At 47.0% G+C, this 12138-nt stretch overlaps 3 protein-coding genes across 4 annotated transcripts in view; 1 reads left to right on the top strand and 2 right to left on the bottom strand.

Annotated features, from left to right (window-relative positions):
• Nucleotides 1-348: 348 nt before the first annotated feature.
• LOC135830924 (vesicle transport through interaction with t-SNAREs homolog 1A-like) lies at nt 349-2254 on the bottom strand. The gene is made up of 2 exons (XM_065343147.1): nt 1535-2254; nt 349-880 (listed from the first exon to the last, which is right to left on the bottom strand). Exons 1-2 carry the CDS (start codon nt 2090-2092, stop codon nt 875-877), a joined length of 564 nt encoding a protein of 187 aa, XP_065199219.1. The 5' UTR covers nt 2093-2254; the 3' UTR covers nt 349-874.
• A 422-nt stretch (nt 2255-2676) lies between these two features.
• On the top strand, nt 2677-8907 carry LOC135830922 (alpha-endosulfine-like). Its single transcript, XM_065343145.1, has 3 exons — nt 2677-3048; nt 6491-6595; nt 8061-8907. The coding sequence occupies exons 1-3, from the start codon at nt 2956-2958 to the stop codon at nt 8289-8291; spliced, it is 429 nt and encodes a 142-aa protein (XP_065199217.1). The 5' UTR covers nt 2677-2955; the 3' UTR covers nt 8292-8907.
• Nucleotides 8816-12138, bottom strand: part of LOC135830919 (protein transport protein Sec24A-like) — a 24720-nt gene continuing 21397 nt past the window's right edge. For both annotated transcript variants that reach the window (XM_065343142.1, XM_065343141.1), the window contains 2 exons: nt 10749-10852; nt 8816-9743 (listed from right to left, as the gene is read on the bottom strand). In XM_065343142.1, the coding sequence (XP_065199214.1) occupies nt 9620-9743; nt 10749-10852 (228 nt within the window). In that variant the 3' untranslated portion in view covers nt 8816-9619. The remainder of the gene's footprint in view (nt 9744-10748; nt 10853-12138) is intronic.

The following is a 12138-nucleotide window of genomic DNA, read 5'->3' as shown; positions in this document are numbered from 1 at the left end:
TACACAACTAACTGTAGCAAGAAGGACCCATGAGTGTGTGTGATCCCCGCTAGCCTAGTCGGTAGGGCACTGTCCCGGAAAGACAGGGGTGCTGGGTTCGAATCCCGCTCGTGGATCCTTCTTTTGCAACATAACTGGTTGATTGTGTCTGGTTCCCAGGCAACCAGGCAATGCTGGGGCATGTGCCAATGTGAAGTACGCCACCGCATCCCTGGTCTAGGCCCCAATCGACTGGCAATAGTTCCGGAACAGACTGTGTGTCTGCTGGACACTGATCTAACACACACACACATGATTGGCACTTTTTTCGGCAGCAGTTCACAAGGGAACACAGGGAACCGGCAGAACTGAAGCATGAATTCAGTTTTCCAGGAATGCAACAACAGCACCAAGCACTGAGTCAACCCATCCGTACACTGCAGCAGCCACACAGTGTGAGCAATGAGCCAGCAACAAAGCAACATCCAAAATCAACCGGTAACACAAGTACAGAAGACACATCGCAATACAAAGAGTTTTGCCTGCACGGTCGGATATACTAGGAAGGGTGTAAAAAATATTATAAGCAATTGCGTTGCAGGCTCGCAGGATACTGACTGAATGCTTTCTGCAAGCTTGAAAGCAGGGTTACCGCCTGATATGCTCAGTGCCGACCTGAGTGACGAATGCTGCAGCTTAATCTATTCCGGGTCACCGGCCTGCCGCCATAGACTGCGGCATGGACCAGTGCGAAAATTGATGAAAATTGCCAACTTCAGGGTATTAAGCAGTAGTGAGAGGCGGCAGTACTGACCGAGACCGCGTTGATTCGAACGTCACGACGCCTACGCACTGTGGCACCGACAAACTTCCAATTTTGGTGCTGTTCGCAAGGTTATTTCTACAGCAGCCATGTTGAGATCATAGGCAAACACAGCCAAAACGTGATGATCATGATCAGCAATCATAATCATAATGTACATCAATATGGATACTTACAGAGAAAGAAAATTAAAAATTTCCACACGAACAATGGGTCACGGGCGCAACGAGAAAACGGATGCTATTATAATAAACAAAGCACACAATGATATCTATCGAAATCATCCGCGCATGACATTGCATTGCAAGGCTCAACTTCACATTCGCTTACTTGGCTCATAATTGTTCTTCTGTGTAAGGTTAGTTTGCAACGCTGCTTTTGTCGCCCGTAGCGTCACGGTCAAAACTAGTGCTAGCGCCGTGCGTCAAGACACGCCCCGGCCATGACCAGGGTTTTGTACACGTCACAGCATACACCAAGTACCTACTGCAGCTCCACTGGATGGCAGGATTATTTAAAAAAAATAGAAATATTTGATAGGGATAAAAACACCAGCAGCAGGTACTAGTATGCTAGGAGAAATTATATCGTGCGACACCCCGAGTTAGAAGACTCAATAACTAAGTTATCAAGTTTTCAACGCACTGCGAAATAGATGGCCACGGCGATTATTCCAACCATCAAAATGCCCACAATGGTCAGGATGACTCGATTCTGATAGACGCGCCTTACCATTCCGTTCAGGATTCGCCCGCTCTTGCCCAGATCCTGGTCGACACCCCTGAGCCTGTCACGAGCTCTGGTGATCGTTTCTCGGTCACGATGGAGATTGTCCATGATTCCACGACCGATCTCCTCCGTTTCTAGCGTCATGCGGTATCCCTCCTCCAGGCGATTTGTTGTCTTGCTCATCCTCTCCGTGTTCTGCAGAAGCCTCTCTCGCTGATCCTCGGAATTCGCTGCGTCGTCTGGCCCCAGCAACTCGTCCCTACCAGCCGCTGCATCTCCTAACTGCACTTGTGACCGGCGGAAATCTTTGCCAAGACGCGAGAGCTCCTCGGTATACGAGCGAACTCGCGTAGCGGCTGTTTGTCTCCCTGCTGACGGCAGGTCTCTTACCTCCAGGTCCATTTGTTCGACGAGGTCCTGTGCTTCTTCTAGCAATTGTTCCACATCTTTTACAACACTTTGCCTAGGACTGCCAGACAGATTTGGAATGGCGTGGATTTTCGTCGTTACTTCCGCAGTGAGTACACCAAACTGGTGTTCGTATCCTTGTAACAGCGACATAGCGCAACCGAACAATATCACCGACCAACTAAAAGGCACAAAGGCGAAGTCGAGAAGGTAGCTGATTCTGGTGAAAGGGAAAGGGACAACGTCAATGATGAAAAGTAGATCGAATGATTCAAAAAACAACCTGGAAAGTACGTGTGCCTTGCCAGTGGCACATGTCGTGTCGGCAAACATGGATTTTTCGGTTTTTTAGATTTACCTTTTGTATCGCCTCGACCGACCCGTCCGTAGATATCTATGCCTACAACATATCTAACCCGGCATCCAAGGCATGCAAGTGTCATAACCGGGCTCGTATCGGGGGTTAGAGTATGAGTTACGACTGTACATGACTGATTATGTGTACTGACAAGTGACAACAAAGTTATAAAATAACTTATAGTTTGTACATACTTGATGGGTCTAGGTCTACTCGTCTACATGTAGCTGTAGTGTAGTGTAGATCTACCAGGGAGTCGTATTATGACTCCCTGGAAGATCTACGTTACACCCGTAGGTACTAGGTACATCCTTGTGACTCCTTGACGATCTACCTGTCGAGAGCTAGCCGTGATGACTATGTCAGTATGACTCGATGACTATGAGTATGAGCTGCTTGGTAGATCCACCGGCCGACGGGCGTAGAAAAGCGAGTGTTCTGGAAAGGGCAGAGTATCCACGACGAAGCTAGCTAGCGGACGGAGGTTGCATACCTGTATATCTGTGAAGGTCGAGAGTCTTTAGTTTAGTAACCAGCTGTGCCTGATCAACAAAAAATATTTGATCTTGCCAGTCGTGGCAAGAACTCATATTGGTGCTGTATAGCGACAAGTGCTCAAAAGAGGTTGGCTGATCGTTGCCGTGACACGGCCAGAGCAATGGCTGACACGCCAGCTACAGAAATTAGAGTGGAGGCCCCAGCTGAGGACAAGCCGAAGGCTGCTAGTACGGACAACGGAGACACGGGGGAGGTGAGGTCCACTATTGTGAAGCACAGTCTTGGGCATGAACATGAAATCGTTGCGAAACGCCGTTGTCTCAAGAATAGTGTAAATGTGCTCGCTGGCCTCTGCTGTTCCGTATGAAAACATGTGAAATTTTCCTCCGTGACAATTAATTTGAGACATCATCAATTCCATCTCCCTGTGCGCATACATAATCTAAAATACATGTAGCAAGTACTATAGTAAAATGAAACCTAGTTTTGTCTTTGTAGCGACGAAAACAAATGTCGTGGCTAGCTAGCTCATGTCTGCGTGTATTTGCGAAAGCAGTGGGCCAAACAGTATGTATCTCGTTGCGGCATTACTGTACGGCTGTAGAGCCTAACGGTGAAAGCGCCAACGCGCTGTGATGCTACAGACAAGGTGTCAGCGTGGGGTATGTAGTGAAATGGGTACGACGTACTTGGTATGCTGGTGCAATTTGTATTCCATTCGAGAAGTTCGTAGATCTACTGGGTAACTGCCCCCAAACGGATGCTTGAAGGCCAAGGTGTACAATTTAAAAATAGGAGATACATAACGAATTATGCTGACAATTGCATGGTTCAAGTAGCTATGAGTCTGTAGGATGGATCATACGCGCGAAGCTAACTTTCCTGAATGTTTCTGCCGCAAAGACTGTTGGGTTATTTGAAGTAGCGTGTAGCTACGCGGCTTTGTGCTCCGGTTTGAGGAACATTTGGGCCAGTTGTGCTACTTCAGCGTAGCACTGCATGATCCCAGTGTGTACTGCATACAGTGCTATGTGTGTTCAGTGTATGCCACCGCACAGCGTCATTCCAGTGTATGCTGTGAACAGCACGATTTCAGTGTATGCCATCGCACACAAACATACTATAGCAGCGACTCTCGTAGCAACCATTCTCATTCATTACAGTAAAACAGGGATAAGACGAACCTGCTCTGGACCGGAGAAAAGCAATTTCTTAGCCGAGGTTCGTCTTATCCAAAATCACAAAAAAATTAACTCGAATACTGAGCCAGTATAATAAAATAAATGTAAACAAAGAAGAAAACACATGGGAACGTTCCATGTAATTTGTCAAAAATCACATCTTTTTTGTTCAATCAAACACGGGAATGCTGTAGTGAAGTCCACGCAGCTTGGCGGTGACTCAGTGTGAGGCTGCTGAAGAATCCTTGTCCCTGAATGGCCTGATCATAGCGTGTTCTTGGTTTGTTGCAGAATTAAAAAAATCTTTCATTGCAGTTACACTAAAATGGCACCAAATGCCCGGGAATGGTTGCATTTGGCTTCAATTTCTGAATTTTTCCCGGGGAAGGGTACTAATACAGGTGGAATCCTGATAATTCGAACCTCCAACTGCCAGGAAAAAACTTCTAACTATCTGGACATTCTAATTATCCAAACATGAACCCACAACACAATATGTATCAAAATGCTCCCATGGTCACGCAGAGTTGCGCTATGGACCTTAGACACAGATTTCACGGATACTGAACTGACCAGCACAGCCTGCTCGTGCAAACTGAACTGACCAGTGCAGTGTACAGTGAACTTCGAATTACCCTTATCTAAGCTTAGTAGTAGTATTCTTTTATTTATAGTGGAGAAACCAAAACAGGCAGATGCCTAATAACAATGGACCCACTGTGTAGGGTGGTGGATGAGGGGGGACCCTTTGCTTACTTCAAATTATCAGCACAAATCCCACACATTTCTATGTAAGTGGAATCCGTGGAACTTCGAATTAACCGGACATGTCCGGTTCGAGGTTTGAATTATCAGAATTTTTTATGTGGGAATCGGTCCTGGAAAAACTTCTAATTAAGCGGTATGTTCGAATTAAGCCATATTCGAATTATCAGGATTCCACCTGTAATAGAGAATCCTTGTCCCCGATTGTAGCGTCTTGGTTTGTTGCAGAATTAAAGGGTATTTCATTGTAGTTACACTGAGTGAAATGGCACCAAATGGCACCAAATGCCCGGAAATGCTTGCAACTGGCTTCAATTTTTGAAACTTTTTTCCCGACCCCCTTCTATGGCCGCTCCACCTCCAAAGTGGGTACGACGGGCAGGCTACATGCCTGGGTCACATGATCAGCCCTGCACTGCATTAGTGTAGAACATTGTCTTGCAGTAAAGTCAGTGGTAGAGTTACCTGGCTAGGAACCAGTGGGCCTTTTGCCACTGCGAGGCCGGACTGCGTGTCTACATGTATAATTTCATTCCAGCAGAAAATACTCGTAGTTGAAGAAAATACCAGCTTGCTGCAGCCCTACTTTCTGTGTTCTTCTGGCCACATTCTATTTATTTCTAAGAAAGAAGAAAGGATCTCGTAGCATGTGGATTCATTACTTCAGTACAAAATTTCCCTTCTCAATCAGCAGTCTCATCCAGTTCTCATCAGAGAAGATATACAGGAAGACGTTTCGAACATGCCAGGCCACCTTCATGCCTGAGCGGATATACCTGGGTAGTAGATGCAGCACCTGGTGGCAAGAGTGAGGTGGTAAATCTCATTATTTTAATTTATTTTATCTCATAACCAAGGGGCTGAAGTCATGTTATCTGCACCCTACTCCCGGAAGAAATAGCCAAATGACAGTGTCACAAACTCATTGTTAGAAGTACACGAGTTATAGCCGCTACTGTGTACTTGTCAGGTGTGAACATTACTAGCAAATAAGCATAGTGTTAGATCCCCGGCATCTCGAGCACTCGACAATAGCATGATTATTGTCACGGTGGGGCAAAAGAGAGAACAACAGCGCAGCAATAGCCTGATAAACAAAGGCCATGTTAATGCTCACACCTCACCTGGTGTGTGATAAGCTAGCCTACGGTTGCCACTAAACGCCGCTGCAATAAAATGCTCTCAGTCTCTTTGCCATTCACTCTCATTTCTTCCACTAACTAGCTGTACTGTTTCCGATGACATTCGTGCACTGTACTGGCACTGACTAATCAGTTCCTGACCGTCCTTGTACGAGTAGACTGAATATGCCTAGTCGGCAGAATTGCTCCAACAAACGCTGCTCCTGGTGCTGCTTTAGCAATTAATCTAGTTGCTGAAGTTTGTCTACGTATACTTCACTTTCAGGCGTCTAAGATCCGCAGGCTGCGTAATAGTGCTCTATGCCCAGTGGACAGAGCCAGTAATACGATTCACGAACAGCAACAGTGCAATCAGGTCCTTCCTTGCCGTTACTCAGAGCTTGAGAGTGTCTGAAAAGTGACACTCATCACACCGGCGGCCTGCTGTTTGTGAACTGTATGAACTGAACTCAGCTGTATGATTTCACTTTCAGTGTACTGGCCGGTGACTGAGTGCGACTGACTGACTGCTTCTGCAGTGCAGGGTGAAGTGCGACTGACTGCTGCAGTGCAGGCTCCTAAATCATGTAATGATGTTGTCTGTGTGTGTGTGTGTGTGTTTGAACAGAAGCAGCAATCGATGAAGGACCAGGATGCAAAGCTTGCGGCAAAGTACGGAGGAATGAACAGACCCACTGCATCCTCGATTGTTCAGAAGAGAATATCAAGAGGGGTGAGTCAACGTGTCTGCAGTGATTGCAGTGACTTCGCTTACACTGGCCCAGTGGGTGCAACTACATGTACGGTGCTGCTCGATGAAATCCAGTCGCGTCGGTCAAGTATGTGCCACTGGGTGTTGCGCAGCCCTAGACCTGCAAACACTGGGCTGCAAGATGATGCAAGGCGCAAACTTGAGCGACCAGACTGAATTTCATTGAGCAGGACTGTCGTATGTAACATGTAATCCAGACCATGGTACTGGGCCGGCTGAACAAACACCATGACCCTGAGTCTACATGTGTACGAGTAACTGTCGACGGTTCCGGCCAAAAGTCAATTTTCTAACTAGCTGTTACGATATGGTGCATGCCCTTGGCAACCAGAAACATACTCAGTAGCCAAGGTACAGTTCTTACTGAAGAAGCTGAACTTCTTCTTCAGACTTTACGAGATACTGAGCGCCTCAGCCTATTACAGACAGGGGGTTATTTAACTCGGATGGTGAGCCAATTAAATTATGGTGAAAAAGGAGGACAAAATGTTGTAAATGAGTTATGTATGATGGACTAGTTATGTACAATAACAAGTAGTTCCACACGACGTACGTTTCGCCGTGTTGGTCATGACGGCTCATCAGGTGTGCAAAGTTTAACTCGGATGGTGAGCCAGTTAAATCATGGTGATTAAAGGAGGACAAAATGTTGTAAACGAGTTATGACTAACTGTCCACCAACGTAACCTGAGCCTTACGTTTAACTCGGATGGTGAGCCAATTAATGGTGAGCCAATTAAATTATGGTGAAAAAAGGAGGACAAAATGTTGTAAACGAGTTATGATTAACTATCCACCAACGTAACCTGAGCCTTCCAAGTTGGAAGGTTGTTGGTTTGCGCCTTGGTGAAGTGTTGGAGCTAGGTGTCAGGTCGCCGAATGTCTCAGTACTCCTTGTCAGTTTTGTGCCATTTTGTCGCACTCGCTGACTGTATAAGATCTGGTTACGTTGGTGGACAGTTAGGCCATATAGGGGTTTATTTCTTTAAAGTAGGGAGGTTTTTAAAACTGTTCAGCTCCAGGAGTATATCTTATAAACCGTGACTTCAGTTTTGGACTACATGTATTACTTCGTTCTGTTTGCCATAACTTCCATAAGGTGTCGGGCATGCCGTTTTGTCACCTACCGAGCGATATTCAGTGTCAGTGCAGGAGTATTGTTCACATGTAATTGTTGACCGCCATGCCAAGTACTTACATTCTACATGTATAACTGTTATTTTGGTGCGGGGCTAAGTCCAGGAAATGCTGTAGTACCTCCAGACAACTGTTTCCCATTTCCGATGTTACCGTGGTCAATGATGAGAGGATATCATGACGCATTTGTTTTTACAGGGTGAAGTTGGTGCTCAAACAAGTATCATTGAAGTCTAAAAATGTGCGCTCGTGCGTCGTCCCATCATTGTACTCTTCTTGCACTGTGCAGGGCTGTCAATTCTTTGACTCTGGTGACTATAACAAGAACAAGAAGGACGGCAAGTCTCCTGCGGTGGCTGTTGGCGGTGGCACAACTGCAGCACCACTAGCTGTTACCCCCGGTGGCGCAGTCGACCCAGGTGTATCCAATCTCACCGCAATACCCAAGAGAATGCAGCGCAAGCCGTCCGGGGCCAGTCGCCTCGGTTTGCCATCGCATTCTCCGCCGAAGGGCGAGTAGGAGCCTGTCTGGACAGGCCGTTGAAAAGTCATCGCCGTCGCCTCAGGACCGTGTGATGGTTGCGCTCAATCAGGCTGCTGTGTCTACGGTTGCACTCAATCAGGCTGCTGTATATAGTATTATGGTTGCTTGTCCTGCAGACGTGCATATGCCAGTGGCTGGCCACAGCCGGTGCATGGCTCTGCAGCATAGTCATATGATAAAGACGATATTCTCCAACCCCTATTGCCAGCAGCATGTCTGCCGGTCGCACGCATGTGCATGATCTGTCTGAATGCCTTGCGTCAAGACGTGCAAACATACACAGCTGTGGGAAATGTGACAGCTGCCCGCGCGTCTCGTGTATTAACTCTTCTACTATACATATAATTATTATTCTCTTGCGCCCGCCCTCCACCTGGCTAACTTAGCAACCCGATATCATAGCTGTGCCGGCTGCGGCAGTCTACAGGACTGGTGTTATTTGTACTTGACCGCTAAGCCATGCTGTTAGCAACAGATGTAGTACACACTACAATTACAGATAGACACACACACTGGCACGTTTGCCAGGGGCGACATCTTTATCACACACATATTCAACAACGTATTAAAAAGAATGTATGTCACTGGTTTGTACACAGACAATAATTATGACAAAATGCCGTGGAAAGGCGGTGGCCATGGAGCAACAGCATCAGAATCCGGAAGGGCAATTTGGACGCCGCGCCTGTCGTCTTTGTCTAGGATAGGTGCAACATTTAACGCAAAGTGGGAGGACATGGTGGGTCTTGCAAAATAGAAGTGAGAATTTTGATGGTTGAGAGAGAGATTAAAGACTCTGGCGAGTACGTACAAGAGCAGAGACCAGATAGAGATTAGAGATGGGTGCTGGGGTAACAATAAAACTACTATAATTATTATAATAGTAAGAAGCATTTGAACATGACAAAATTAACAGCAAAAGCAATTGACTTGAGAAGTAAGCAAAGAATACAGACAGCAGTGAGCAGCAAACATTTGGCAGAAAACAGGCATACTGGTGCAGCGATGCCACCGCTACCACTGCCACCGCTGTGTCATGACCAGATTTCACTGTGTTAGCGACTTGCACCAAATCACAGGAAGGATTGTTGGCACGTAACGTAACAAGAAGACGAAGAGGAACGTCCCTAGAGCATTGCTCAAAACTACACACAGTCATACACCAGACGCGGAACATTGAGCAGATAACCAGCTGCTTGAGAAATTTGCTGCAACGCAGGGAGTACGAATTACTGCCACAGTTGCAGGGCAAGAACATCAGAAGAGATAGCCAAATCGTGACCACCCAAGGCTGCTGCACTAGCTTAGCTGCCTGCAACCGCCTTCTGCAGACGTGCGAGAAAGTTATAATACGAGTACTCTTTCTGTCCATGATCTCCGTCGTCAACAAGTCTCTGCAAAACCTTGCTACTGCTATGGCTGTCAGCCCTGTGTTCACAACAACAACAACAACAACAAGCTATCGTGAGAATAAAGATTTGAAACAACAACAGCAGCAGCAGCACCACCACCACCATAAAAGTCAGGCGCCATGTACATGTAACGTTATGTTTAACCGTCACCATAAACACAACTAAAATAGTGTGTAATTGTGACAGCAAAACGCAGACAATAATTACAAGAGAAACGTCATGCAATGGAGAATTCTTACAAGAGAAACGTCATGCAATGGAGAATTACAAGAGAAACGTCATGCAATGGAGAATTACAAGAGAAACGTCATGCAATGGAGAATTACAAGAGAAACGTCATGCAATGGAGAATTACAAGAGAAACGTCATGCAATGGAGAATTCCATTTAAAAACACCAATGTACTGTCGTGGACATGGAAATCCGGTCGCACGTCTAGCGGCCCCAGGGCGCTGGCCATGCCCGTCTAGCGGCCCCAGGGCGCTGGCTATGCAGCCGTGGATAATCGGTACACACATGCATTTATGCGCTGCAGCGCGCTGGTCGCATCGGATCAACATGATTGTGCACTTCACGCAGCGTTCTGTATGGGCTGAGGGCGCCGGCCCCGGTCAATCGACTGGATTTCCATGTCCGCTACAGTACATGTACATCTGCACCCCTTAACCTCTTTAGATTTTCGTTTAGCTTTGCATGTTCGGGCCAAATAGCCAAGGGATCACAGTTTAGTGCCTGCTGAGAAGCTCCACATGTGTGTTTTCAGGTCTCATGCTTCCTGGATGATGCTATAGGGCCAAGAAGTTCTTCACTCTAGTCTCTAGACTGGGGAAGGTGCAGCAGCATGCACCATGTATCAGTATGCTACATTAGCGCGATCGAGTACCCACACGTGTATAATGTGTATGTAGAACGAGCGCAGTTGAAAATCGCCTGTAGTGATATACCGGTTTATATGGTGATAAAATGTGAAAAATCAGAAGGGCACGTTATAACCAATACCTACTGTACATGCATATCCTTACCTGACAATGAACAACGGTGCGTGGACTCCATGGCCCTTCCGCAGCTGCTTCACAAAGCTGTTCACGGCATTGGAGCGTGCATTCTCCATCAGAGGTAGGTAGCTCTGCAACATCAAGAAGAAGAAAAGATGAGGAGGAGTGACAGGAAGAACACACTGTTACAGTCATTGCAAGTACTATAGTACAATGATCCTATCATGGCCCCAGGCCACCATGGTGTCTATTCGAACCTAGCGAACCTAGTGGAGTCAAGCCAAAGGCTGATGGCAATTACTTGCAAGTAGTCAAATACACAGTGCAGTTACACCTATATATCACGCGCACCAGCGATCAATACCCTGGTAATACTGACCCAGATCACATCTACCGAAAAAGAAACACATTCCCATACAGTGTAAGGCATGCAGTGTAAGGCATGCAGTGTAACATGTGTGCAGCAGCAGCAGCAGCGGTAGCAATGGAAACAGCGGTAGCAACGGCAACAGCGGTAGCAACGGCAACAGCGGTAGCAATGGCAACAGCGGTAGCAACGGCAACAGCGGTAGCAATGGCAACAGGGGTAGCAATGGCAACAGCGGTAGCAACGGCAACAACGGTAGCAACGGCAACAGGGGTAGCAACGGCAACAGCGGTAGCAACGGCAACAGCGGTAGCAACGGCAACAGCGGTAGCAACGGCAACAGCGGTAGCAACGGCAACAGTTGACGTGAAGGTACAGTGCTGCTCAATGAAATCCAGTCGCGTCGCTCAAGTTTGCGGCCTTCACCATTCCGCAGCCCAGTGTTGGCAGGTATAGGGCTGCTCAACGCCCGGCGCGTACTTGAGTGACGCTGTGACTGGATTTCATTGAGCAGCACTGTACTTGTTCAAAAATGTGCAAATACCTGACGCCCATATCCACATTGGTTGTCGTGTAGTTCAGAGTTGCAGAAGTGATAATTCTAAGATACGGACAGCCTCCAGTCCTAGGCGGTCGGCGAGAGGTTCTACCATATATCAAAGGACAGGCGTTGTGTTGAAACTTGTAAGGTGCCCAGGCAACCTGCTACATCATCACTGCTACATAAGTACTTGAAGTAGTGATACTAGGGAGGTTTAGTCCCACGTAACGGATACGGGAACGTGGGTGATACACGTAGAGTTCCTGCAACGGACCCACGTTTGCAATGTTGTGTTTAGTCACACGGAACAAACAAAAGCATGAAGCGAAAGGCCCAAACCTGGTCAAAGACGAAGCTTAGAAGCTCATAGAATATTTGATTTCGTGCTTCGGAAACTTCTTCAGCTGAGCACCCTCACAGCTCGCACAATGCGCTCCATTCTGATTTTCACCCACGTTCTGGCGGAACGTGGGTGAGCCTCCATACACGGTATGGAGTGAATCAGAAAA

The sequence above is a fragment of the Sycon ciliatum genome, chromosome 1, assembly GCF_964019385.1.
Source record: "Sycon ciliatum chromosome 1, ocSycCili1.1, whole genome shotgun sequence".
Classification (NCBI taxonomy): Eukaryota; Metazoa; Porifera; class Calcarea; order Leucosolenida; family Sycettidae; genus Sycon; species Sycon ciliatum.
The sequence above is the reverse complement of the archived record's forward strand: the minus strand, read 5'-3'. Positions and strand labels throughout refer to the sequence as shown.